The sequence below is a fragment of the Pogoniulus pusillus genome, chromosome 20 (assembly GCF_015220805.1).
Source record: "Pogoniulus pusillus isolate bPogPus1 chromosome 20, bPogPus1.pri, whole genome shotgun sequence".
NCBI lineage: Eukaryota > Metazoa > Chordata > Aves > Piciformes > Lybiidae > Pogoniulus > Pogoniulus pusillus.
Genome location: NC_087283.1, coordinates 10,196,348 through 10,222,208, shown reverse-complemented (window position 1 = coordinate 10,222,208; position 25,861 = coordinate 10,196,348). Strand labels below are relative to the sequence as shown.

Sequence of the window (25,861 nt, the reverse complement as noted above, 5' to 3'; positions counted from 1 at the left end):
ATGTTCCAGGCTGGAGCCTCCTGTCCCTCCTTAGCATAGAAATAATGAGACAGTGCAAACCCCATCCCTTTTCCACCTTTCCTCAGAAGATCCCTGGATTATGAGCTCCTGATAACTTGGGGTGGGCTGGGAGCCATCCCTGCTGTCCCACTGCCAAGTGCATGGCGGCCCAGCCGGCCGCTCTGGCACCCTGCTTCCAGCTGTTCCCACCACAAGCTCCAGATGTTTCTCATTATCCCAAGTGCAGCCAGCCGGGCTCGGCGTGCTTCCCAGGCTTGGGGCTTGCTGGGTTTGTGTGCTCGTTCCATCCTGGCTGGGGGAGTGGGGGGTCCAGCCCTGCTCGCTGCAACGTGCGGCTCCAGCTCTGTCAGTGGCCGACCTGGCTGGGGGATGGAACCAGGGAGTTGTTTTGATTGGAAAAGACCTTCAAAATCATCGAGTTCAACCATAAATCCATCACTGCCAGGTCACCGTTAAGCTATGTCCTTCAGCATCACATATTGACAGCTTTGAAACCCCTCCTCCAGGGATGGGGGCTCCACCGCTGCCCTGAACAGCAGGGTCCAGCCCTCAAGGGGAAGAAATTGTTTCTCATATCCAGCCTAAACCTCCCCTGGGGCAACTGGAAGCAGTTTCCTCTTGTTCTATAACTTGTTCCCTGGGAGAAGAAACCAGCTCCCGCCCTGGCTCCAACCTTCTTTCAGGGAGTTCTAGAGAGCCAGAAGGTCTCCCCTCAGCTTCCTTTTCTCTAGGTTGAGTAACCCCAGTTCCCTCAGCTGCTCTTTACAAGGCTTGTTCCTCACCTTCATGGCCCTCCCCTGAGCATGCTCCAGCATCTCAATGTCCTTCTTGGAGCAAAGGGCCTAAAACTTCACTCAGTGTTTGAGTTGTGGCCTCACCAGTGCTGAATACAGGGGGACAATTCCTGTCCTTGTCCTGCTGACCACACTATTGCTGATCCAAGCCAGGAAGACTCTGCAAGCCCCACCAGGAAGCAGGAGGGCTCAGTTAAAGCTTTGTCCATGCCAGCACATGGCTGAACCACGTGGGGTGACACATCTGTGTCCCCAAGCTGACCTAAGCGCACCGCAGCAAACAGAGTCCCAAGGTTGTCCCCTTGCAAGTGATGAGCAGGACCTCAGAAGGAAGGGTCTGGGGCTGTGGGTGAAGCCCAAGTCCTGAGCTTGGGGGTGTCTGTGGGGCTGTGGACTGGACTCTCTCCCCCCTCACAGGCCAACCTGCCCCTGCTGCAGCGGGAGCTGCTGCACTGCGCCCGCATGGCCAAGCAGACCCCAGCCCAGTACCTGGCCCAGCACGAGCAGCTGCTGCTGGACGCCAACGCCTCCTCCCCCATCGACTCCTCCGAGCTGCTGCTGGAGGTGGGCGAGAGTGGCAAGAGGAGGACACCAGACAGGTGAGAACCAGGAGGGATGCATGTGGGGGTATTTCTGGGGGGAATACATCCCTGCCACCCTATCCTGGGGTGGTGGATGCTGATGCTCAGCATGGACTAATCTCTCTCTCCACTCAGGACCAAAGAGAACGGTTTGGACCGAGACCCTCTACACCCTGAGCACCTCAGCAAGCGGCCGTGCACCATGAGCCCAGCTCAACGCTACAGCCCCAGCAATGGGCTGAGCCACCCCCCCAATAACGGGCTGGGGCACCCCCCCAATGCCCCTCCTTTGCCCCAGCACTACCGGCTGGAGGATATGGCCATGGCACACCACTACCGTGACACCTACCGGCACCCCGACCCCCGGGAGCTCTGCGAGCGCCAGCGGCCTGCCGGTGAGTTGAGTGGATCTCCTATGGACTGGAGAGGTGGGCAGGGGTTTGGGGAACCCCCCCAAAGGAGAGGACTGACTCCAAACACATTTTCTTTGCAGCAGTGCACGGGACACGTCAGGAGGAGGTGATCGACCACCGGCTCACTGACCGGGAGTGGGCAGAGGAGTGGAAACACCTCAACAATGTATGTAGTGTTCCCCTATGGCCATCTCATCTTTGACCACCCCCTGCTTTGCCCTCCACCCCCACCATGTCCTTCCCAGGGATTATCTCTGGAGTATTTACAGGCTGTGGGACAAAGGGCTGTGGAGACCAGCCCTATGGAGAAGCACTTGGGGGTGCTTGGGGCTGAAAAGCTGGGTGTGAGTGGGCACTGAGTGCTCACAGCCCAGAACCAGCCATATCCTGGGCTGAGCAGGTGGAAGGAGGGGATTCCTCTGCTCTGCTCTGCTGAGACCCCCACCTGCAGTGCTGGGTCCATCTCTGGAGTCCTCAGCAGAGGAGATATATGGGCCACAGAGGAGAGGAGGCCACAGCAATGATCCAAGGGCTGGAGCCCCTCTGCTGTGAGGTCAGGCTGAGAGTGTTGGGGTTGTTCAGTGTGGAGGAGACTCCAGGAAAACCTTTTTAAGCCTAACCATATATAAAAGAGGCTTATGAGAAAGATGGATGGAGAGAAACTTTAAACCAAGACCTGTTGGACAAAGGGTAGTAGTTTAAACTGGAAGAGGGTGAAGTTGAATGGGACCTCAGGAAGAAATTCTTGACTATGAGAGTGGTGAGATACTGGACCAAGCTGCTCAGAAAGGTGTGAGATGCCCCATGCTTGTCCCTGGAAACATTCCAGGTCAGGTCGTTTGGTGATCTGAGCCACCTGCTGTAGTTGCAGATGTCTCAGCTGACTGCAGGGAGGTTGGATTAGATGACCTTTAAAGGTCCCTTCCCACCCAAACCTGTCCATGGCTCTATGACCTCCTCATCCAGACTAGCACACCAGCATGGGCACAGGTCAAATCCCTTCCCTAGCATCAGGGCCTCCCAGCTGCTTGCTGCAGAACCTCCCTAAACGCTGACATTGCCCCTCCACCCCCCAGCTGCTGAACTGCATCATGGACATGGTGGAGAAGACGCGGCGGTCGCTGACGGTGCTGCGGCGGTGCCAGGAGGCTGACCGTGAGGAGCTCAACCACTGGATCCGGCGCTACAGCGACGCCGAGGACATGAAGAAAGGCAGCCCCCCCTCGGCACGCCCCCACAACAGCTCCTCCACCTCCGAGGCTCCCCAGTTAGGTATTGACCCCCGGGGCCACCCGGGGTGCCTGTGCCATTCCGCCAGGGGTCCGGTGCTGCTGGTGGGGGTGGTCCCAAGGGGATGGCACCTCCTAATAGCATCCTCTCCCTGTCTCCTTCATAGATGCTCACCGGGAGTTCACACCACGGCCCCTCTCCGGGTACATGCCAGAAGAGATCTGGAGGAAGGCTGGTGAGTGTGTGGTGGGCACCCGTCGGTGTGCCACATACCCTCCCAGCTCTCTGTCAGGGTGCTGGTGGGAATGGGGGAGGGGGATCAGGGTGGGTTTGCAGTTGAGGATGTGAGGAGTTGGGGTGTCAACACACTACGCTCGGCCACCTTCCTTCCAGAAGAAGCTGTGAACGAGGTGAAGCGCCAGGCCATGTCCGAGCTGCAGAAGGCTGTGTCGGATGCCGAGCGGAAAGCCCACGAGCTGATCACGACGGAGAGGGCCAAGATGGAGAGAGCCCTGGCTGAGGCCAAGCGCCAGGCTTCTGAGGATGCCCTCACTGTCATCAATCAGCAGGAGGACTCCAGCGAGGTGGGGAACAGGGTTGGTGACCACAGAGGGTTTGGGATCTGCTGCTTTTGCAGCTGAGTTTGTGGCATGTGTGTGTGGGCATGTGTGTGGGCATGGGTATTGGCAGGGAGCTGCAGCAGCACCCTGGGGCAGATAGAAGAGGGCATTGCCTGCTCTGAGCTGGGAAGGGTGAGGAAGTTCTTCACAGAGAGAGTGATTGGCATTGGAATGGGCTGCCCAGGGAGGTGGTGGAGTCGCCGTCCCTGGAGGCGTTCAGGAAAAGACTGAATAGGGCACTTAGTGCTGTCGTCTGGTTGATTGGATAGGGCTGGGGGCTAGAATGGACTGGGTGAGCTTGGAGGTCTCTTCCAACCTGGTTGGTTCTATGATTCTATGCTCTGAGATGATGTGTATGGATCAGGATGGGGATACATGGTCTAGGATCGAGAAATACGGTCCATGAGGGACACCCTAGGAGAGGAGTGCATGATTCACAGTGGGAAAGCACAGTCTGGGATGGTGGTGCATGGTCCAGGGTAGGGATGTGTGGTCTGTGACGAGGATGGAGAGGCATGGTCCAGGGTGCAGGTGCATGATCTGGGATATCAATGCACAGTCCAAGATGATCTGCATGGTTGGAGGTATGGGTTCATGGTCTAGGGTGAAGATGTATGTTCTGTGATGTGAATGCATGTGTATGGTCCAAGACACAGATGCATGGTCTGGGATGATATGCATGGTCCAGGATGATGTGTATGGCCTGGAATATGAGTGCATGGTGTGGAGTGATATGCACGGTCTGGAATGCAGGTACATGGTCAAAGGTAATGTCTAGGACACAGGTACAAGTCTGGGATGGGGATGCATGGTCTGGGATGATGTGTATGGTCCAGACTGAAGGTGTATGGTCCAGGGAGGACCATGGTCCAGGGCAGAGGAACACAGTCAGAGATGGGAATGCCTGGTCCAGGATAGAGTAGCATGGTCTGGGATGATGTGCAAGGTCCAGGATGAGGGTGTATGGTCCAGGAGAGAGGAGCACAGTTTGGGATGGAAATAAATGGTCCAGCATAGGTGTGTGTGGTCCGGGATAGGGAGGTGTGCTTCAGAACGGGGTGCATGGTCCAGAACTAGGACTTACAGTCCAGGACTGAGGTTTGCCTTCACCTGTCCTCAGAGCTGCTGGAACTGTGGGCGCAAGGCCAGCGAGACCTGCAGCGGCTGCAACACCGCCCGCTACTGCGGCTCCTTCTGCCAGCACAAGGATTGGGAGAAGCATCACCATGTCTGTGGGCAGACTCTGCAGGGGCTGCCAGCCCCCACCGCCCCCACCACTGGCGTGGGGCTACCACCAGGTCCGTGCCAGCCCGATGGCATGGCCACCATCGCCAGCAGCCCCAGCGAGACGGGCTCGGCGGCCGCATCCCGTGCCGGCACGCCAGCGACACCGGCTCCCTTGGAGAGCGCGTCCCGTTGAGCCTGGCCACCGCCACCACCGCTGCTACCGCCGCTCTCCAAGAGACTCAGACTGCACAGGGTGCAATTTCCTCAGCTACCTGACTCGTGTGACCTCCGAAACGACCTCTCTAGCTCTCACAAATAATCCTCATGGATTCTCAAACTGGGCTTTAAGTGGAGTTCAGGCAAATAACGGTCTTCTCTGTTCTCTCTTCGGTCTTTGTTTTGGCTTCTTCCTTCTTCAGTTGATTGGGGAATTGTGGTTCAGGGTTGGGATTTTTCTTTGGTGGTATTTGTTGGATTTTCCTCTTTTTTTATTTCCCCCCCTCCCCCCTCCCAATTTTGTCTTTCTGGATGAGGGATGTGGCTGCATGGCTGCAGCTACACCACACAATGATGTAGGGAGATACCAAACCAGGTCCTGACCCACATTGGCTCTGCCATGGGTGTCGCTTGAAGGAAGAAAAAGGAAGAAATGAAATTTTTATCATTGTTTTTTTTAATCTCAGCCTTTTTTTTTTTTTTTTTGGTGTGTGTGGTTTTGGCCTTTTTTTCCCCCTCTTTTTGGGTAAAAATAAAATAAAGAAAATAAAAAAGAAAACGTCGGACTCTGGCTTTAAGTAAGAAATTGTAAAGAGATAAAAAAGAGTTTTTTAAAAAAGAAAAAAAAAACAGGAAAAAGAACAAAAAAAAACAGAAAGGAAAAAAAAACACAAAGAGAAAAAAAAACACAAAGAAAAAAAAAAGCAAAACACAAAGAAGAAAAGAAAAATCCAAAAAGCAGACTCCGCCAAGTCGAGCCCGCGTGACGGACGCTCCTCACCTGTAACTACCTTTGCTAGCTAGCCAAGAACAGACCAGACTCACCTCTGCTCCAAAGGAAATCCAAAACCAAGGAAGATCCAAACGTCTCTCCACTGCCAAAGTTCGTTTCGTTCTGTTGTCGTTTCCTTCCCCCTCCCTGCAAGGCTGGACGGATGCGCCCCCAGGGGCTTTAAAGAGTTTTTATTCAAATAAAGCAAAAAAAAAAAAAGAGTAAAAAAAAAAAAGGGTTTTTTTTGGGGGGGAGGTTTTTTGGGGGAGGGAGGTTTAATAAAAGAAGCTCCCCCACAAGGCGTGCGTGGAAGGAGGGGAGGTGGTGTCTGAGAATCGCCCTGGGTGGGCGCAGCTGGAGCTGGCACGTCTCTACCTCCGCCCGCCGCCACCCTGGGAAAAGAGAATGGAAAAAGAGGATAATAAAAGAGATAAAAAGACAGATTTTTGGGGTTCTCCCTTCTCGAAGTCGTCGGGGGGCTGCCCATGGCTGGATGTCCCCAACCCCTCTCTGCCTGACTCCCCCCATCTCCCTCAAGCCCCTCACTGCTGGGCTGCTCTTGGATTTATCCCACGCCGGATTTATTTTGCAAGGATTTTAAAGAGGAAAACGAAAAAAAAAACTAAAGAGAAGGAAAAGGAAAGAGGAAAAAAAGGAAAAAGGAAAAAGGAAAGGGAGCTTCAGCTCCCCCCTGGCCAAGGAGGCAGCCAAGGCTGATGCTGATGGTGTTGCGGTTGTCACCTCACTGTACCAAGCACAGAGGACAGGAGTGCAATACGGAAAGTCCCCCAGCTCCGAGGAGGAGGAGGAGGAGGAGGAGGGAAGCCCCGGTTGGGGCAGGAGTGCTGTCCATTAATGTGAATGTAAATAGTGTTCTGCAGAGGTCCAAAAAATTAATTATTATTATTATTAATGATGATGATGATAGTGATAATAATAAGAGACATTTGCCAAATAAAAAGGTGATGAGGAGGGGCTGGAGGCTGTGGCATGGGGCAGGGGGCTGGAGGTGAGCAGAAAGTGAGTGCTCAGAGGAACCATTGGTTTTCTGTGTTGGCAAAAATCCATCCTGTGTGTTTTCCATAGTGGGGGAAGAGGAAGAAAGGGTTTGGGCCAGGACCGTGGTGGTGCCAGTCACCCAGAGGACCAGTTGCAGTTATTTACTGTGATGGCTGTGCCATGCTGTGCCATGGCAAGGGGCTCGGTGCATTGGACACCCCCAAAGTGATGGTACCAGCCCCGTGCCACCGGCACTAAGTCCTGCTGCAGGTTTCTGCACACACTGAGACCTTGGTGCATCCTTCCCAGGGGGTTCTGTGCATGACAAGGTCTTGGTGGATCCTTTCAAGAGGCTTTTGTGCATCCCCCTGAGGGGGACTTCGTGCACCCTGAGACCTTGGTGCATCTCCCAAGGGGGGTGCTGTGCAACTGAAGATCTCATTGTATTCCCACCAGGAGCATTCTATGCAACCCAAGACCTTGCTGCATCCCCTGAGGCAGGTTCTGTGCACCCCAATGTCTTGGTGCATCCTCTTGGTGGGGTTTTGTGCACCCCAAGGTCTCGGTGCATCCCCTCCAGGGGGATTTTGGTGGCTCCCAAGACTGGGAGTTTGCCCAGGTGCCCCTTGAGCGGCCATTCACTTTATTTATGGTGTGACATATGTGATATTGTCTATTTTTCTTACATTTCCTGAGAAGAGGTAATATATAAGAGTATTGCAGATGCACCTGCTGGGGGTATCCATCCCATCCCTGCCCTTCCCACCACATGTGTCCCCGTGTGTCCCCATCTGTCCCTGGCCCCTCTCTGCACCAGGGCTCTGCCTCTCTACCTCCACCTCACCAGGAAATCATGGACGAGAGCATCCCCACAGCATCTGCTCTCGTTTCCACTCCCTTCTGGTTTGCTTTTAATTTGTATTTTACTTCTTTCTTTTTTATTTGGTTTGGTTTTTTTTAACTACTAAGACAAATATCCAACCTTGCATTCAAACCCAAAGCCGAGGGAGGGAGGGGACAGGTGGCACAGCTTTAGCAGTCATCCAAACCAGAATGACAGCTTTAAAGTGTAATATTTCCCCAAATAAATAAAGATAAAAATAGTGGTGGTGGGAGGAAGGCAGTGGTGGGGTGGCTGTGGGGCTAGAGCCATTTGGACATGGAGGGAACCATGGTGGCCAGGGAGTGATGGGTGCTTCAGTGGGGTTTCTCTCCAAAATGGTGTTTGGGCATCAGAGGCCAGGGGACACATGGCCCATAATGTGTCTTTTGGTGGCTTTGTGGCATCCTGAGAGATGGTTGTTGGATGAGCCGCATGGTGCTGGTGGCAGAGGGACATGTTGGTGGCTGTATGGCAACTTGGGGACATGGGATGCCAAGGTCACCAGTCACAGTCCTCTGACAGATCAGAACCCTGTGGCCACCTGCAGCACCTCTTTGTGGATTTCATCCCCACTATCATGGCTGGGGCCAGTGCTGATGGCCTGGGGACAGCCTGGCAAGGTACAACTCCCTATAGGGAGGTAGAGCCCTGAGTGCTGACTGTGGTACCAGGCTGAAGGAGGTGGCAGGAGAGATGTGTCTCCCCTCTGGTGCCAAGCATGGTACTAGGGCCTAATCCCTGGTGGGTGAGGGTCTCTCCAGCTCCTTCCTCGTGTTCCCAATCCAAAATTCCAGCTGAAACCAAAGTACCATGCACCAGTGGGGCTGGACACCCTGGCATGGGAGTCCCACACCTGCCTGGGCTCTGCTCCATCACTGCCCAAGCCCCTCACAGCCCCTTGCAGCCTCTCCTTGCCCTCATTCAGAGCCAGACAGGACCCCCCTTCTCCTAGAGGTGTCCTCATGGATCCTGGTGGGTTTTAGTCTGGGGACAAGATGTCACCTTGTTCCCAGGTCCCAGATACTGTGTTGGGGTGTCCCCACCATGATGGCAGCTCTGGGGGGCTCCTCCAATGCCAGAAAATGCCACAGCCCTGAGAGGAAGGTGTTGTGCCACTGTCCCCATCTTGCTTATGGCTGCATGGGCAGCACCAGTACCCCGGGCCCAGTGTTACCATGGCAGATTTGGGGATGGAGACACTTAGGGTGGCATGGGGTTCACCAGAAGGGCTGGAAACCAGACCCACTCACCAGCACCAGGTGGGCATGGGGGTGATAAACCAGAGTTCCTCACCAGTGCCAGTTGGGCACAGTGGCAGCCTGCCCTGCCCCTCCATGTGGGTTTTGGGGGGAGGTCAGCCCAGAGAGATGACATGGTAGGATTTTCCTTCGGCATGCCGTCCCCCCTCCCCTTGCTGTTCCCCGCTTTCTCTACGTGTACTGTATGTTTGACCTGTGAAAGATGTAAACTTTATGATTCAGGTTATGTCTGTTCTTAACTCTGTATCTGTGTAATAAAGACAATTTAATATCAATTGGAGGCTTCAGAGCCTGGGTGCCCTCATCTCTCTCAATCCCCTCTCCTGACAGCACCCTGCATCCTCAACTTCAGAATTAGAGAATGGTAGGGAGTGGAAGGGAGCGCCAGAGATCATCGAGTCCAACCCCTCTGCTAAAGCAGCATCACCTGGGGCAGCTCACACAGGAGCACACCCAGACTGGTAGTGAAAGTCTCTAGGGGTCATTATAGCCCTTGGGTTGGGCAGCTCTAAGGAGGGGTGTCCACAGCAAGGGACATTCAGGGTTGTCCTCAAGGAAGCGTAGATAGAACGGTTTGGGTTGGAAGTGACCTTAAAGTTTTCCTAGTTGCAGCCCCTTGAAATGGGCAGGGATATCTCCTACTAGAGCAGCTTGCTCAAGCCCCATCGAAACAAGCTTCCAGGCTTGGAGCCTCCGCAGTTTCTCTGGGCAGCCTACTCCAGCACCTCACCACCCCCACGGGGGAAAATTTCTTCCTGATGTCCCTCCCGGCTGCAGAAGTTGCATCCTCCCGTGGCAGGGAGCCGGCTGCGCTCCCCAGCACCCCCAGTGCAGCTCACACACGAGGAAGGTCGTCCCCAAACGCGGAGGAACTCCCCGGGGGCAGACTCGCGTCCCCACCGCCGCCCCCCCGGCTCGCACCTGTCTGCTGCCCTGCCCTGCCGCAAGGGGGCGCGGCCTGGCGGCGCCTCTCGGCGCTGATTGGTCGGTGATGTATGAAAGTGGCGCGGGGGCGGGACAGGCGCGACGTGGTGGCGGGAAATTCGCACGTGGCGCCTTCCGCGCAGGCGGCGAAGGATGTTCGCGGGTCGGGCGAGGTGCGTACGGGGCTGGGGGCGAGGTGCGTACGGGGCTGGGGGCGAGGTCTGGGGTGGTGGAGAGGGACCGGCCCTGAGGGTTCGAGGGAGCTGGAGAGGAACCTGGAGAACAGCTCTCATGAGAAGCCTCTGAGGGACCTGTGGTTGTTCAGCCCGGAGAAAAGGAGACTGAGGGGAGACCTTGTTCTCTGCAACTCCTTGAGAGGAGGATGGAGCCAGATGGGGGTCGGCCTCTTCTCTGAGGGAACAAGTAATAGGATAAGAGGAAACAGCCTCAAGTTGCACCAGGGGAGGTTTGGGTTGGACATTAGAAGATGTGTTCATTTTTTTCTGGGAGTGTTCTCAAACACTGAAAGAGGCTGCCCAGGGGGGTGGTTGAATCCTGATCACTGGAGGTGTTTCAAAGCTGCAGAGATGTGTTTCTAAGGGATATGGTTTAGCACCAGATGTCGTAGAACTAGATAGTAGTTGAACTTGGTGATTTTAAAGGTCTTTTCCAGCAAAAACAATGTGATTGTTTCCCCTCGGGGATAGGAGTGTTTGTCCCTCTGTGGACTCAAACCAAGAGCCCAAGGCTGGAAGTGTGTGCATTTGCCTTTTTTTATTTGCTGATGCTCAACTCCCTCCTACTCCCTCTCTGCAGCCTGGTAGCTCAGGCTCTGCCTCCTCTTCCCCTCCCTGACCACCTGACTGTGGTGCTTGCACCTGGGACTTTTTTTCCATCCAGAGGGAGCTGCCTCCAGGTCCCTTCTGCAGTCTTCCTGAGATGGGAAGTTGCTCAGTGTGGAGAGAGCTTTAGCAGCCCTCACTCCTGCATTTCTGGGGTCTTGCTCCAAAGCTGCTTTGGTGGCATCCTTCTGCAGGAAGCACCCTTAAAATCTCTGTCTAGCCAGCATTTTGCTTGTGATTGTGATGAATATCTGCCTGGCTATGAAACTGTGCTTATCAAATGGCTTTTTACCCCTGCTCTTGGCCAGTTCTCTCTTCCTGGACACTTCAGAGATCTGGTGGCAGGACCAGTCGTCCATGGCAGGGGAGGAGGCACCCTGGGACACAGCAGAGATGGCAACTCTGCTGAAGGCTGCAGATGAAGACTTGGACCCGAGCCACCCAAAAGGGGACAGTGCAGAGGAGCTGGCTGTGCCTGACCCAGTGAGTGCCTAGCTCAGTTTGGAATCACTTCTCCTTTTTTCCCTAAGGAAAGGGGAAATTCTCTGCACCTCTTTTCAAGTTATTCCAAAAATCAAGAATAAACTAATCTTGAAGCCCTTCATGCTAAAATCCCTAAGCTGAGAAGCTGGAGATGAAATTGTCACTCTCCTGCTCTTTAGTTTTCACTGCAGGGATGTTTGCCTGGCTGAGCACAGCTCCAGTTTGCTGCCAGCTTAAATCTCCAGTTCTCTCCAGCAGCTCTGGTGCTTCTGGGGCACCTTTAGCTTTGCAAGCAGGCACTGGAAAGGAAATAATTACCTGGTTTTGCACCCCACTGGAGCTAGGAGTTGAGCTCACCTTTTGTGGGACAGGCTGGTGTCCCCAGTGCCCAGCCCACCCTTATCCCTAGCCTAAGGGCACTGCTGGTGGGAATGCAGCACTTGAAGGTCCAGCTGTGGGTGAGGATGCCCCTGCTCTGTCTGCTGCTCACACAAGCCTTGGTTTGGCTTTCAGGAGCTGGAGGCTATCAAAGCCAGAGTGAGGGAGATGGAGAAGGAGGATGAGAGGCTGAAGGAGTTGCAGCTGGAAGCTGAGAGCCACCTCATCATGAGCTCAGAGGCAGGTGTGTGCTGTTTCTGGATGCTTCTGTGACACCATTGGGACACAGGGTGACAACTGGAGCCAGAGCACGTGGCTCTGCTTCTCTGGGCAGCCTGAAATTGGACACACGAGGTGGGTGAGGGATGGAGTCCCAAGCATGGCATGGTCCAAATGCAGGCCTCTTAGCTGCTATCTGTGCAGACCCAGATGCAGTGTATTAATTTAATTGAACTTAATTGTGTTAAGTAATTGAGTTTAGCACCAACAGCCTCAGTAGAGCAGTTAGCTGGTGTTGTTTATTTTTGTGGAGATGAGGCAAGGACATGGAGAAAGCAGCAATGTGGGGATTTGGGCATGCCTACATGTGACCAGGGACTTGAGGAACTTTGCAGTGGGTCACCTTGGTGTTGGCCATACTGGGAGCAGCCCTGCATGGACAGATGTCTATCTGGCAGAGGTTGCCTGTGACTCCACCCAGCACAACTCCTTGTCTTTGCAGCTCTCTTCCCAAAGACAACTGAGGAGAAAATGGAAGTTGACCAGAGATCCATCTATGTGGGCAATGTAAGTGGAAAATCCTGGAGCAGAGCCTACCTTGCTGCTCCTGGCCCAGCTGGACTTACACTTGAGATCCCTATTACAGGGACCCATCCACCCCTCCACTCAATCCTGGCTGGTCCCATCCAAATGCTTCTCCTCTGCCCAGCCCATACTAGGAATGTGGCTCAGCATCTGCTTGTGATCCTCAGCCACTTGCAGATAATCTGTTGCAAGTGTCAGCTCCCCAAAATATCCCACTGGAAGCTGCAGGTCGTGTGATGCTGATTGTTCCCTTGAAGCTGGGGGGGAGCTGCCTCTTGGATTTAGGTTTCCAGGCTGGAGCATTCAGCTGGAAGGGTCTTCTGAACCTCAGGAGATGGTGAGAAGGTGGCAGGTGTGAACGTGGTCGGCTAGGCTCTTTGCCTCTTGCGGCTGTGTGTTAATGCAGACCTGCAAGCCAGGGAGGCTGGCTGTTGGTGCTGGAGATAGTGCCGCTGTCGTTGCAGGTGGATTACGGGGGCACAGCAGAAGAGCTGGAGTCTCACTTCAACAGCTGTGGGCAGATCAATCGGGTGACCATCCTCTGCGACAGGTTCTCAGGACATCCCAAAGGGTGGGTGTGCGTGCAGGGGCTGAGGAAGGGGTCCTGGGGGCGCTGCTGGGCGCTCCTCCGCCCTCGGGAGCAGCGAGGCGTGCGGAGGCTTTGCTCACGCTGCCCCCTCGCAGGTATGCCTACATCGAGTTCGAGGAGAAGAGCTCGGTGAAGGCTGCGGTGGAGCTGGACGAAAGCGTGTTCAGAGGCCGTGTCATTAAGGTGGGAGCTGAGTGAGGCCCTGGGCTGCTGCACCCACTCACCCCTCCCTCCCTGCCCCGGGCGTGTGGGGCTGTGCCAAACTGGTGCTGCAGCAGCCATCTCCTGCCTTCCAGGTGCTCCCCAAGCGGACCAACATGCCAGGCATCAGCACCACCGACCGAGGGGGCTACCGGGGTCGTTTCCATGCCCGGGGAGGGTTGGCTCAGCGAGGAGGCTACTACGGAGGGCAGCAGCACCCAAGGGTGCGAGGGAGGACGTACAGGTGAGTGGCTGGGTTGGGGGCTTCCTTGTGTATTGGGGGGGCCCTTTGTGGAGGAGGGTGTCCCTGGGATGGGGATAACCATTCTTTGCTCTGGCTGTGCTTAGCTTTGCACTTCTCACTCTGGCCTGGATGGGAGGGCAGAGAAGGGTTCTGGCAGGACTGTCCTCCTGGAAGCTTGTGCTAGAAACCTCTCCTGCCCATCACATGCTGTTAGCATCACCTCCGTGTCTGTGAAGTCAACAGGAGCTCGGTGGCCAGCCCAGCTAGGACACAAGCACCTCGGGGACTGTGGGCAGTCAGGTGCGGGAAGGAAGGACTGCAATGAGCAACCAGTGATGTCACAACAAAGCCAGCCTTGTTGCCGTCCTGGCATTCCTCCTATCCCCAGGCCTGGAGCTATTTTCCAGCACACCTCCCACTGCTCCTGTCTGGGAACTCACTGTGGATTAGCTTCAGTGATGCCCTGATCCCTTTGGCACTGCAGGAGGAAGTGAAGAGGAGCTTTGGGGATGGGAGAAACACCTGGAAATCTGCTGCTGTCCCCTTGTCCCCACAGGAACTTGGGTGTGGAGTGGGTGGTCATTGTGCTTCCAGTCTGGCTGGCTTCCCCATCTCTTTGGAGTTCAGTGTAGCTGGGGTAGGAAGGGGAGTCCCAGCTCTTGGAGAGGTGGAAGAGCATCTGGCTGCATCCCAGTGGTTTAGGATGCTGGTTTTGTTCTTGTTTAGGGGTCGAGCAAGGTTGCTGCCCTGGTATTTTCCATACTAGAAAGGACTGGACTGCCCCTGATGATGCCAACAGGACTGAAGTAAGGAGACAGAACTGAGAAGAGTTAAAAACATGCCAAACCAAGCAAAAAAAAGATGTTTTTTTTTAAATGCCATCTGCCTGGCCATGAGGGTTACTGATCAGGCAGCTGCGTGCTGGGCTGTGGGAGGGAGGCATGAATCCAATCCACCTGCACAGCAGCTGGATCCCTGCCAGCATCCCAGGAGGGGCTCACCTTGGGGGACTGAGCTTCCTTCAAGAACAGCCTCATTCTAGAGAACATCCTATCCTGAGAAGGGAAGAGCTCTCCCAGACCATCAGTCCTCATCCCATAGAAAAGAGCTGTGCTGGGGGGTTTTGTTTGGCTTTGAGGTGTCCATGTGTCCTCCACCACCCCACCACAAAGGCAGACCTGCCCTGCTGAAGCCTGTGGAGCAACTTCAGCTTTGCCAGCTGTTTCTGCAAGAGCTGTGTGCTGCTTTCTCTTGTGAGAAGACTGTAAAGACCCTTCCAAAGACTTTTCTTCCAAACAAGTTCTTGGGCTGCAGCTCTAGATATGCCTGCTGGGGAGCTTCAGCAGCCTTATGGGTTTCTGACCTTGCTCTTGGGAAGAGGGTGGAACCTAAGGATGTTTTGAGTCTGGTTTAGCTCACTGCTGTTACCGTACATCTTGGGGAAAGGGAAAGCATCTGCTGATGTTTCTCTGGGAGCCTCTCTGTCTTTGGGTGTCACAAAACTCTTTCCCTTTATTGCAGAAGCCCAACCCCCCCTTGAATCCCCTCCTGGTTTTATTCCAAAGCTACAGGGATCAGAGAGTGCTGCCAACGTGTTTTATCTCTAGCAAATTTGGTCTGATCTTTCCCTTTCCTCCCATCACCATTCCCACTTTGGCTCCTCTGGGGATGGGGTGAGCCCAGCTGAACTAGAGGGTCAGCATTAAGGTGCACCTCAAGGGCTGGGTACTGGGAAACAAGTGCTGCCTGGAACTGCCCCTTTCTGCTGTTTGAGCCCTCAAATTGCTCCTTTTTAAAGGAAGAACTTGATGATGAAGAGGGGACAGCTGCAGGCAGCATCACTGTGTGAAGTTCTGCTCTGAAACCAGTTTTATTATGTAATTCTCACACTAATCTTTTGGGATCCTTGGTCAGGATTCCTCTAACTCAGCTGCAGCAGATATGACTGACTCCTAAAGCAGCTTTTCACAGCTCAGGAGGCATTGCCAGGCTAAACACCTCAATGATACCTTTTTTTTGTCTTTTCCCTCCTTAAGATATCAATTTTTTTCAAAGCTTGGGGCCTTAACTCTTCATCCTGTGTTGCTTTTGCACTTTGCCCAGCGCGCTGCTAAGACAGCCCAGGAACTTGAGCTACCCTTAGGCTTGGAGTACTAAACTGGATTTTTCTAGGGCATGAAATGTTTAATTTAGTAGCTTTTGGAAGTTCTTGAGACTTCATTTTCTTTTAACAACACTGACTTTTGGGGGTGGGGGGGGGTGGGGTAGTGTTTGGACTCTCTTGGAAGAGGAGATGCTGAGCTCGTGTCTCTGGAGAGTGAAGAGCACAGATTGTTTTATGTGAAGATGTTTTTGGAACAGTGTGCAGCTGTGCCTTGTTTGGAGGGCGGGGAGGGGCTGAGGGCTTTCATCTCCCCCTCGTTTGGCAGCATGTTGTTGTTTAACTGTATTTAAACTCTGTTTGAGGAGGTTGTTGTAAATGTCACTTATTTTTAAAATAAATGAATCCTGTTGTGCCAACTTCATCTGCAGTGAGCTGACACCCTGGTGCTGACCAGGCTGGCTCCAGGCTCCTTGTGTCTTTTGGAGCTGGGCAGCCACTTTTAAGTTTGTATTTTATCCATTTTATGTTTATTCTTGTTGGTTTTTTTAACTGATTAGGCACCTGAAGCAAACACTGCTGCCTGTGGGATCAGGAGTAAATGGATGTGGAATGTAGTGAGTAGCTGCTCGGTGCCTGCACTGGTTGGCTGCACAGCCTTGTGTAGTGTGAGCAGAAGTGCTCCAGAAGATGGGGATATGTTATTCTAGGGTAGTTTTATTTCTTTTGAGTACCTGCTATCAGTTAGGTTGGGTTTAATTAGAACAGGGAGGAGATGCTAATAGAGGTTAGTCTGGGCTGAGCCAAGCAGCTGGAGGAGTGGCTGAAGGAACTGGGTTTTTTCAGCGTGGAGAAAAGGCAGCTGAGGGGGGAACTTCTGGCTCTACAACTCCCTGAAAGGAGGCTGGAGCCAGGTGGGCACTGGTCTCTTCTCCCAAGGAACAAGTGATGAGACTGGAGGAAACTGCCTCAGGGTGGGTTTAGGTTGGATACAAGGAACAATTTCCTCCTCAAAAGAATCATTGAGGCCTAGACCAAGCTGCCCAGGGCAGCGATGGCATTCCCATCCCTGCATGGATTTCAAAGCAGTGTAGATGTGGTGCTGAAGGACATGGTTTAGTGGTGCCTTAGCAGTGCTGGGTTAATGGTTGGACTTGATCTTGAAGGTCTTTTCTAACTGAAATTATTCTATGGTCTCTCAGTGTGCATTCAGTGCAGCTGGAATATCTTCTGACACAGGTAACCTGCCTGAAGAGCTCCCTCTCACCTGAAGGCATAAAAGCTCAACAATTTGTGTTTGCAGGAGTAAAAATGCAGACAAACCTTGCAGGTGTCAGGTTTATTTTACAAAGAACACACATAAAATATTACAGACAATATTTACATCACTTTGTAAACAGGCTCCTGTACAGGGGCAAGGTTCTCAGGGCTCAGAAGGGACGAAGCAGAGCTTCAGCACACCTGCATCATCATGGAGTTCACCATGTTATCAAAAGCCCTGGAGAAGGACAGAAAACACAGAGGAGCAAAAGAAGCAGATAGCTCTGTGCAGATCTCTGGTGGCAAATGATGCCTCTAACTGGTTAACAAGCTGGCTTTCCCTCAACTGAACATGTGGCTTTACAGCAAGATCTGCTGAGCTAATAATGACTAAATTAAGCTCAGACTTGAACTTGCACTAGATCTTAAAAGCCTTTTCCAGCCTAAATGACTCTAAACTGAAGCACAGGTTTTATTCTGGCTATGTTGGACTGGATGATCTTGGAGGTCCTTTCCAACCTGGCTGATTCTATGTAAGTGCCTCAGCAAGGTATAAAGTAACTTAAAGGCCTTTTCCAACTGAAACAGTTCTCTAAGATCCATAAGGAAAAATTGCTGTGAGGGTGCCTAAGCACTGGACCAGGTTGCCCTGAGAGCTGCTGTTCACTTCTTAACCTGCTCTCCTTACCTCTATTTTCCTATTTCCCTATGAAATGGGCAGGGCTTTTTAACTCCCCCCAAATTGATTTTCTTGAATCAGTGTTTCCTAACACCAGTTCTGAGGTGGGAAGGAGTTCACTGTATCTTCTCCTGAGACTTATCAGTCCTCCGTTGCCCAGCAAATAGCCCAAGACAGCAGATTTACTCTCCTCTCAGCAAGCCAGAGCAAGCACAGCTGAATAGCCAACCAGAGGGACTCTGCTCTTGGTCCTACTACATCAGAGGAAGTTCCAGAAGGACGGCAAAGATCAAAAAGAAGACAAAGCTCAGAGGCATCAGGTATGAGCCACCCACTTACCTGGACTGGATGCGGTCCCCAGGGTTATAGAAGGGGTTGCACATGATGTCTGTGTATGAATTATGCAGCTTTCGGAACATCTGAAAAGGGATTGCAGTTCAGTGAGCATTTCTGTGGCCTCCCAGCCCTTCATGAGTAAGTGGAAGTAACAAAAGCACTGAAGTGGCAAGTTGTGCTCCCATTTCCTGCACTTACGCTGCGGATCTCGTTGTCTCGAAGTGCTGTGTTGGAGGAATCCACCACCATAACAAACTTCACCTTGGAGTTCGTCACGTAGCCGTATCTGTGCAGCTGTCAAGGTACCAGAGCCTGGCAAAGACACTAAATGCAGCTGGGGTGGCCTCAGAGAAGCAAGCTGAGAGGAAATGTGGTGATCCCACTGTGCCCAGCACGTAACCAGGACTAAGTAAGGTAAGCAAAAGCAGATGGGAGAACTTGTCCCACTGCTATCTGGCTTCTGCCACCTTTGATGACTCCAGGCCAGGCTTGCTCACTAAGTCAGGCTTTGCACTTTCAGATGGAGCTTTCAACACTCTCTCTTAGTGTGGGTTTCTCTCTTAAGAACCATTTGGAATGGGTTGCCCACAGAGGTGGTGGAGTCACTGTCCCTGGAGGTGTTCAAGAAAAGACTGGGTGAGGCATTTAGTGCCTTGGTCTATTTGACTGGACAGGGCTGGGGGATAGGTTGGACTGGATGATCTTTTGAGGTCTTTTCCAACCTGGTTGATTCTATATTCTACTTGTTTGGGAGACTGAAGCAGAAATCTGGAGATGATCTACTATCAGCCAGTGTGACCTGACCTGAGACTTCACCAATTAACCACAAATCAGAAAGTCAACATGGACCTCTTGGAGCAGAGCCAGATGAGGTCACAACAATAGCTGGAAGTCCTCTGCTTCGAGGACAGGCTGAGAAAGGTGGGGTTGTTCAGCCTGGAGAAGAGAAGGCTACAGGGAGGTCTTTCTGGTGGCTTTTCAGTATTTAAAGGGGCCCATCAGAAAGCTGGAGACAGACTTAGCAAGACCTGTTGTGACAGGACAAGGGGTGATGGTTTAAACTAAAGGAAGGAAATTTGGATTGGGTAGAAGGATTTTTTTCTGCTGAGGGTGGTGGCCCAGGTTTCCCAGAGAGGTGGGAGAACCATTCCAGGTCAAGTTATTTAGAGCTATGAGCAACCTGATGTAGTTGCAAATGTCTCTTCTGACTGCAGGGGCTGGACTAGATGGCATTTAAAGGTCCCTTGCACCCCAGACCATTCTATGTTTCTAACTCTGGCTGCACCAGACACTCTTCACATGTTGCTCTTCCTCACTTTGGCTAAAGGTGAAATTTTACACCCCCTGGCTGGGCAATGAAGCAGCTGCTGAACCAACCAAGGCACCAAACCTGAACCTTGATGTGACAAACTGCTCCGGGACCAAGCCTGTGTACTTTCTGCAGCTGTCTTCAGTATGGCACCAAGAACAAAGAGATGTTCCCCACATGTGGAGTCCCTTGCAAGAGCCTACAAATACACACAATGGTGTGGCAAAAGATACACCTTGTAGTCTTCAGTGGGGTAGAGGAGCCCCAGGTAGAGTTCTCTCTGATCTATGAGAGCTTTGCCCATGGCAGAGATCTTCTCATCCACGACATCAAGAGAGGTGTGCACAGTGTAATGGAACTTCAGCTCATTCTCAGTTGGAACGCTCCGGATGTAGAGAGGATAGTTCTGAGGAGGAGGAGGAGAACAGATTACGCTGAGCGGGACCCAGCCACTCCTCTGTGTGACAGCTGATGCCCCGACAGCGCTTTCACCCGCTCCTGCTGTCAGAGGTAAGCTATTTTAACCCTTTCACGTTCACAGCTGCCGCAGCACAGCCGCTGTTTACAGCCTGCAGCAGTTGTGGGCAGCTCTGTCACCCCACGCTAGTAACAGGAGACTCACTTGCCCAGGCAGAGTATAAGGCTCACGTCTCTCCACTGCTTGACCCGGTGCCCCTCCCCGCAGCAAAGCCTGTCCTCAGCTCTTTCTGCGGGAAATCCCTCTCCTCTCCTGGAAACAGGTCCATAAGACCCCAGAGGGCACTCTCGCCCTGGCCCCAGCCCCCTCCTCTGCCCTGGCCCCAGCCCCCTCCCTAGTCCATTTCAGCCTCCAGTATCTGCCCTGCTCCGCCTGCGTCTGCCAAGGCTCTGCGTTGCCCCATAGCCGCACCTGGCCCACTGTCCTCCTCATGCCCTACACTCCGAGGGCCAGGCCCCTCTACCCCGGGCCCATAGCTCCACCGTTTCCCCTCTCCCCCCGGTCCCACACCTCCACTTAACCCCTCTGTGCCCCCCTTAGCCCCACAGCTCCATCGCTCCCCCTCTTCCCACGGTCCCACACCTCCACTTAACCCCTCTGTGCCCCCTTAGCCCCACAGCTCCACCGCTCCCCCTCTCCCCCCGGTCCCACACCTCCACTTAACCCCTCTGTGCCCCCCTTAGCCCCACAGCTCCACCGCTCCCCCCCTCCCCCCGGTCCCACACCTCCACTTAACCCCTCTTCCCCCGGGCCCCTAGCTCCACCCGCTCCCCCTCTTCCCCCGGGCCCCTAGACCACAGCTGGCGCCGCCGTGCCCGTGCAGCCCCCTCGCCGAGGCGCAGTGCCTGTCCCGGTGCCCCCGCTCCGCCTGCCCGGCCCGGAGCGCCGTCCCCGCCGCACCTCCTTGGCGATCACGGCGATGCACACCGCCATCTTGGCCCCGCCTCCGCCGCCCCGGCCCCGCCCCCCGCCCCCGCGCGTGACCCGCGCCGCGCACGTGACGGGCGGCGCTCACGTGACGCGGGCGGCGTTGCCATGGCGAGGGCGCTGCTCGCGCGCCTCTGCCTCTGCCTGTGCTGGGCCCTGGGCCCCGGCGCGGCCCCCGCGGCCCCCAACCTCCTCCTGCTGCTCATGGACGATGTGAGTGGGGCCCGCGGGGGGTGGGGGGTGAGCAGCACCTGCTGCACGGCGGCTCAGCGGCGAGGGTCGCTGCGAGGAGTCGCTTCGAGAGGGAAGGCGTTGGGGTGGAGGAGACAGATGTTCCCGGGTGGGCCAGCAGAGTGCCCAGGTGGCCAAGAGAGCCAGTGGCATCCTGGCCTGCATCAGCAATGGTGTGGCCAGCAGGAGCAGGGAGGTCATTCTGCCCCTGTGCTCTGCACTGGTTAGACCACACCTTGCGTGCTGTGTTCAGTTCTGGGCCCCCCAGTTTAGGAGGGACATTGAGATGCTTGAGCTTGTCCAGAGAAGGGCGACGAGGCTGGGGAGAGGCCTTGAGCACAGCCCTACGAGGAGAGGCTGAGGGAGCTGGGATTGGTTAGCCTGGAGAAGAGGAGGCTCAGGGGTGACCTTATTGCTGTCTACAACTACCTGAGGGGTGGTTGTGGCCAGGGGGAGGTTGCTCTCTTCTCTCAGGTGGCCAGCACCAGAACAAGAGGACACAGCCTCAGGCTGTGCCAGGGGAGATTTAGGCTGGAGGTGAGGAGAAAGTTCTTCACTGAGAGAGTCATTGGACACTGGAATGGGCTGCCTGGGGAGGTGGTGGAGTCGCCGTCCCTGGAGCTGTTCAAGGCAGGATTGGACGTGGCACTTGGTGCCATGGTCTAGCCTTGAGCTCTGTGGTAAAGGTTGGACTTGATGATCTGTGAGGTCTCTTCCAATCCTAATAATACTGTGTGATACTGTGAACTTGAGCTCCGGGAAGAGGTCACTGTGGGTGGCAGAAGCTGGGGACTGGCGGCACAGGGAGCTTGTCATTGGGGTGAAAGTGTGGTCCTGTGGTGGCCCACCTTCTCCCAGACCCTAGGAGTCTTCAAGAAAAGCCTGGGTGAGGCACTTAGTGCCATGGTCTAGTTGGCTGGCTAGGGCTGGGGGATAGGTTGGACTGGATGAGCTTGGAGGTCTCTTCAACCTGCTTGATTCCATGATTCTATGAGTGGATGCTTGGCAGGTTTCAGCACCAGCAGGGCCACTGCTAGAAACGATCAGCTGATGTCTGAGGAGTTTGGGCTATTTGAGGTGAGGTTCTGAGTCTGGTGGAATCATAGAATAGAAATGCAGACTGGTTTGGGTTGGAAGAGACTTTCCAAGGTCATTTAGACCAACTCCACTGCAGTCAGCAGGGATATCTGCACCTAGAGCAGGTTGCTCAGAGCCTCAGATAACCTGACCTGGAGTAGTTCTAGGGATGGGGGCACCTTGCACATCTCTGGGCAGCCCAGGCCAGGGTCTCACCGCTTTCAGCATGAAAAAAGTATTACATCTAGCCTAAACTTCTTTTAGTTCAAATCCATTCCCCCTTGTCCTGTCACGACAGATCCTGCTCAAAACTCTGGCTTTCCTCTAAGTACCGAAAGGCCACAAGCAGGTTGCACCTGGAGCTTTCTCTTCTCCAGGCTGAAGAACCCCAACTTTCTCACATATCTTCACAGCAGAAGGGTTCTGGACTCTGAATCACTTCTGTGGAGGCCTACCCTTTCCCAGACTGGCAATGGGTGCTTGCCAGGGCCACTGTCAACACCATTCTGTTCATGTCTGGGCAGTTGGTTCTTGGTGCATGTGCAGCACGTTAGGGATCCTGTGGTGTGGTCTTCGAGCTCGCAGGAGCATTGTGTCATGTGGGCTGGGTCCAAATCTGTGTTGCTACTGAGGCAGAGGTTTTGTCACGTTGATTCTCTGTGAGCCTTGTCTTGCAAAGTCTTCTGGATATCCTAAATTCACATCAAGGGCTAGTTTTGGGCCTGACAAGGCTTGTGTTTTGAGAGCACTTGTTTGTGCTCCTCAGAGCTCTGTCTCACTGACTCCTGCAGAACAGAGATTCCTTGATGGGCATGATGCTACCATCACGGTCTCCCTGTTCAGCTGTGTGCTACATCCATTCCCAGTGTCTGTAGAATGGAATGTGAGTGGCTTTGTGCTGTGATTCATGATCAGATGTCTCCAGCTCAGTGACTCAGGCACAGCTCGAAGGCTGATATGGTGATCTGGAAAAGTTTGAAATCAGCAGGAGTATTTGAGTAAGCTATACAGAAAGCTGTTGTGCTCAGTTGCTTTTGTCCTTGAGTCTTTCCAGGTTTTGTATCAGAAGCAGGGAAGGTGGAATTGGCACTTACTCAGCACTGATGAGGCTGCACCTCAAATGCTGGGTTCAGTTTTGGGCTCCTCACTTCAAGAATGACATTGAGGTGCTGAAGCTTGTCCAGAGAAGGACAACAAAGGTGGTGAAGATTCTGGAGCACGAGTCTTGTGAGGAGCAGCTGAGAGAACTGGGCTTGTTCAGCCTGCAGGAAATGAGGCTAAGGGAAGACCTTCTGGTGCTCTAGTTTCCTAAAAGGAGGTTGAGGCCAGGTGGGGATTGGTCTCTTCTCCCAAGGAACAAGTGACACGACAAGAGGAAGTGGCCTCAAGCTGTGTCAGGGGAGATTTAGGTTGGACAAGAGGAACAATTTCTTCCATCTCGAGGGTTGTCCAGGCCTGGCCCAGGCTGCCCAAGGCAGTGATGGAATCCCCATCCCTGGAGGAGGTTCATGGCTGTGGAGTTGTGGTGCTGAGAGGTACAGTTTAGTGGTGACCTGGCAGTGCTGGGTTAATGGTTTGACTTGGTGATCTTGGAGGTCTTTTCTAACCTTAATGGTTCCTTACATAGGAATCTAAACTTAGGTAGGAGACTAATCATCTTACCATCCACTCCTGACTGAGGAGTGGACACCTCAGTCCTTGGTTGAAACAAGGTATCTTGGTGAAAACCAAACCTTGACAGAATCATTCTGGTCTTAAGGCTTGGGTTTGTACCTTACAAAAATAACTATGGCAATATCCTCTAGCAGCTGCAAGAGAGGTAGTTGAAATAGTGCTGAACGAAGTGCAGCTACAAATGCAAACAAGGGAACTACAGGAAATGTTTTAGAAGCTCAAAGTTATCTCCTGAAGAACTAAACAAGAATAAAACTGATTCTGCTAAATTTTGCTCTGTAAAATGGGAAAAGAAAACAACCTCCCAAACCTCAATCATTAAAGAGTGAAAATGATCACAAATTTGTTTCTAACTCAAAGTCTTTTTGCTTCTACACCATGTAACAATCTCAGCCATGTGGGTAAGGAAACATAGTCACTGACTCTAACACATTCAAGGTGCTGCTATCTTCATGTTTTACTTCTTTTCAGGTGTTTTCATCTCATCTGTCAAGTGTGTTTGTAGTTGAAATGTGTTCTGTGCTCTTTCAAGCTGCTCAAAAAGATCATGAGAGTGAGTGTGTGACTTGAAGGGTGGGCAAGCTCTTATCTCCTATTCAGCCAACTCAGCAGGACTTGTTCTCAGAGTGTTCCTACACTTCTGGACAAGATAATTACCTTGTAAGTATGGGTTTTCAGGCCATCTGAGCTTTGGGAGCCACTGAATCCTAGGCTGCATGGCCACTAGGTGAAGGGAGAGAATTCTGCCCCTCTGATCTGATAAGACTCCACCTGCAGTGCTGGGACCAGCTCTGAAGTCTTCAGCACAGGAGAGATACGGACCTGTTGGAGCAGGGCCAGAGGAGGCTTCAACAATGATGGGAAGGCTGGAAGCCCTCTGCTGTGAGGCAAGCCTGAGAGAGTTGGGACTGCTCAGCTTGGAGCAGAGAAGGCTTCAGGGAGACCTTAGAGCAGCCTTCTGGTGCTGGAAGTGGGTTGCTGGAGAAGACCTTGTTACAAAGGTGTGGAGTGACAGGATGAGGGGTGATGACATCAAGCTGGAAGCAGTTGGATTTAATTACACATTACGAAGAAATTCTGCTCTATGGGAGTGGTGAGGCACTGGAACACATTGCCCAGAGAAGTTGTGGAGGCTCCAAACCTCAAAGTGTTCAAAGCCAGGCTGGATGGGCCTTGAGCAACCTGGTGTAGTAGGTGTCACTGTCCATGGCAGGAGGGGTTGGAACTAGATGATCTTTAAGGTCCCTTTCAGCCCAAATCATTCTTCTGTGACTCTGTCATTGCATGTTAGAGCAACACAACATTCTGGTTTTTGTTCTTCTTTGTTGACAAACACACTGAGGAATGCAGAGCTCAGGGGTGACGCTGTTGAATCCATTTCAGTTCACACCCTAGCGTCAGGTGGTACCATTAAACTGCTCCTTGGTCAAACCTCCACAGCGAGCTCTGCAGCTCTTCAACGCTTTGCTTCTCCAAACTACACAGCTGCAGAGGGAATGTGAGCCTCAAATGGGACCAGACAGATGGCTTCCTAAAGATCTTGATAGGTTCCACCCTCTCTGTCAGTTGCTCACCTGATAAGCATCTGCATTAAAGGAAGCCATTGCCTTTTTTTAAAAGCATAATATAATCTCTAGCAACCACAGTGCCTAACTGCTCATTAAGTTGTTCCCTTCTAGAATCTTCCGCTTTCAAGTCACTTAATTTTATTTGTATTATTACCAGTAATGTTTTTCTAGCAGTCAATGTAGACAAGGTGATGGGAATTTTATGGTTCTCCTGGTGTGTGACCTCTCTGAGGTAGGAGGAAGACACAAGGTGAAACGACTGTGATGCAAATGAGCCAATTGACAAGTGATGCCTGTGACAGATTTCTCTCTGGAGCTTGCTTTTAACACAAGCCCTTTCTTTCTTTCCCTGCTGCACTGCTGTTGAGTTTCTAGTTCTGTGTCTACAGACAGATGCAGTAGGCTGGGATGGAGTCCTGGAGGCAGTGGTCCAGGGGCTGCAGGGTCAGACTTGCAGCTGCACGACCCTGAGGATATCTTTGCCTGGGTTTTGGGCACTTGAGCAAGAGTGAAGGTGTCAGGGTTTGTACACAGCTCTCATGCAAGTGCTTCAGTTCTGCTAGCAAGCTGTTTAATCTCACATGTGCCTCGGTTTCCTCCTCACCAGTGAAAGGTGTGATGGGTTCAGGGGGTTATGGAAGATAATTTTTATCGTGTTTGTGAAGTATTCCCTAAGCAGAATCCTGTGGCAAGTGTTCCAGTCAGCCCCAGGAAGATCATAAAATCACAGAATGATTTGGG

At 53.0% G+C, this 25,861-nt stretch overlaps 4 protein-coding genes across 7 annotated transcripts in view; 3 read left to right on the top strand and 1 right to left on the bottom strand.

The window, feature by feature from the left end:
• Positions 1–9,290, top strand: part of CBFA2T3 (CBFA2/RUNX1 partner transcriptional co-repressor 3) — a 34,103-nt gene extending 24,813 nt beyond the window's left edge. For all 3 annotated transcript variants that reach the window (XM_064160126.1, XM_064160128.1, XM_064160127.1), the window contains 7 exons: positions 1,233–1,414; positions 1,532–1,791; positions 1,890–1,975; positions 2,886–3,081; positions 3,206–3,274; positions 3,433–3,623; positions 4,780–9,290. In XM_064160126.1, the coding sequence (XP_064016196.1) occupies positions 1,233–1,414; positions 1,532–1,791; positions 1,890–1,975; positions 2,886–3,081; positions 3,206–3,274; positions 3,433–3,623; positions 4,780–5,079 (1,284 nt within the window). In that variant the 3' untranslated portion in view covers positions 5,080–9,290. The remainder of the gene's footprint in view (positions 1–1,232; positions 1,415–1,531; positions 1,792–1,889; positions 1,976–2,885; positions 3,082–3,205; positions 3,275–3,432; positions 3,624–4,779) is intronic.
• A 759-nt stretch (positions 9,291–10,049) lies between these two features.
• PABPN1L (PABPN1 like, cytoplasmic) lies at positions 10,050–16,005 on the top strand. The gene is made up of 8 exons (XM_064160124.1): positions 10,050–10,112; positions 11,090–11,264; positions 11,778–11,886; positions 12,364–12,428; positions 12,911–13,017; positions 13,131–13,218; positions 13,332–13,480; positions 14,207–16,005. Exons 1-8 carry the CDS (start codon positions 10,093–10,095, stop codon positions 14,244–14,246), a joined length of 753 nt encoding a protein of 250 aa, XP_064016194.1. The 5' UTR covers positions 10,050–10,092; the 3' UTR covers positions 14,247–16,005.
• A 900-nt stretch (positions 16,006–16,905) lies between these two features.
• On the bottom strand, positions 16,906–20,605 carry TRAPPC2L (trafficking protein particle complex subunit 2L). The gene is made up of 5 exons (XM_064159779.1): positions 20,544–20,605; positions 19,399–19,571; positions 18,055–18,142; positions 17,860–17,939; positions 16,906–17,079 (listed from the first exon to the last, which is right to left on the bottom strand). The coding sequence occupies exons 1-5, from the start codon at positions 20,574–20,576 to the stop codon at positions 17,034–17,036; spliced, it is 420 nt and encodes a 139-aa protein (XP_064015849.1). The 5' UTR covers positions 20,577–20,605; the 3' UTR covers positions 16,906–17,033.
• A 73-nt stretch (positions 20,606–20,678) lies between these two features.
• Positions 20,679–25,861, top strand: part of GALNS (galactosamine (N-acetyl)-6-sulfatase) — a 62,204-nt gene continuing 57,021 nt past the window's right edge. The window contains exon 1 of one of the 2 annotated variants that reach the window (XM_064160122.1): positions 20,679–20,783. In XM_064160122.1, the coding sequence (XP_064016192.1) occupies positions 20,679–20,783 (105 nt within the window). The remainder of the gene's footprint in view (positions 20,784–25,861) is intronic. The other variant, XM_064160123.1, reaches the window with a different exon arrangement.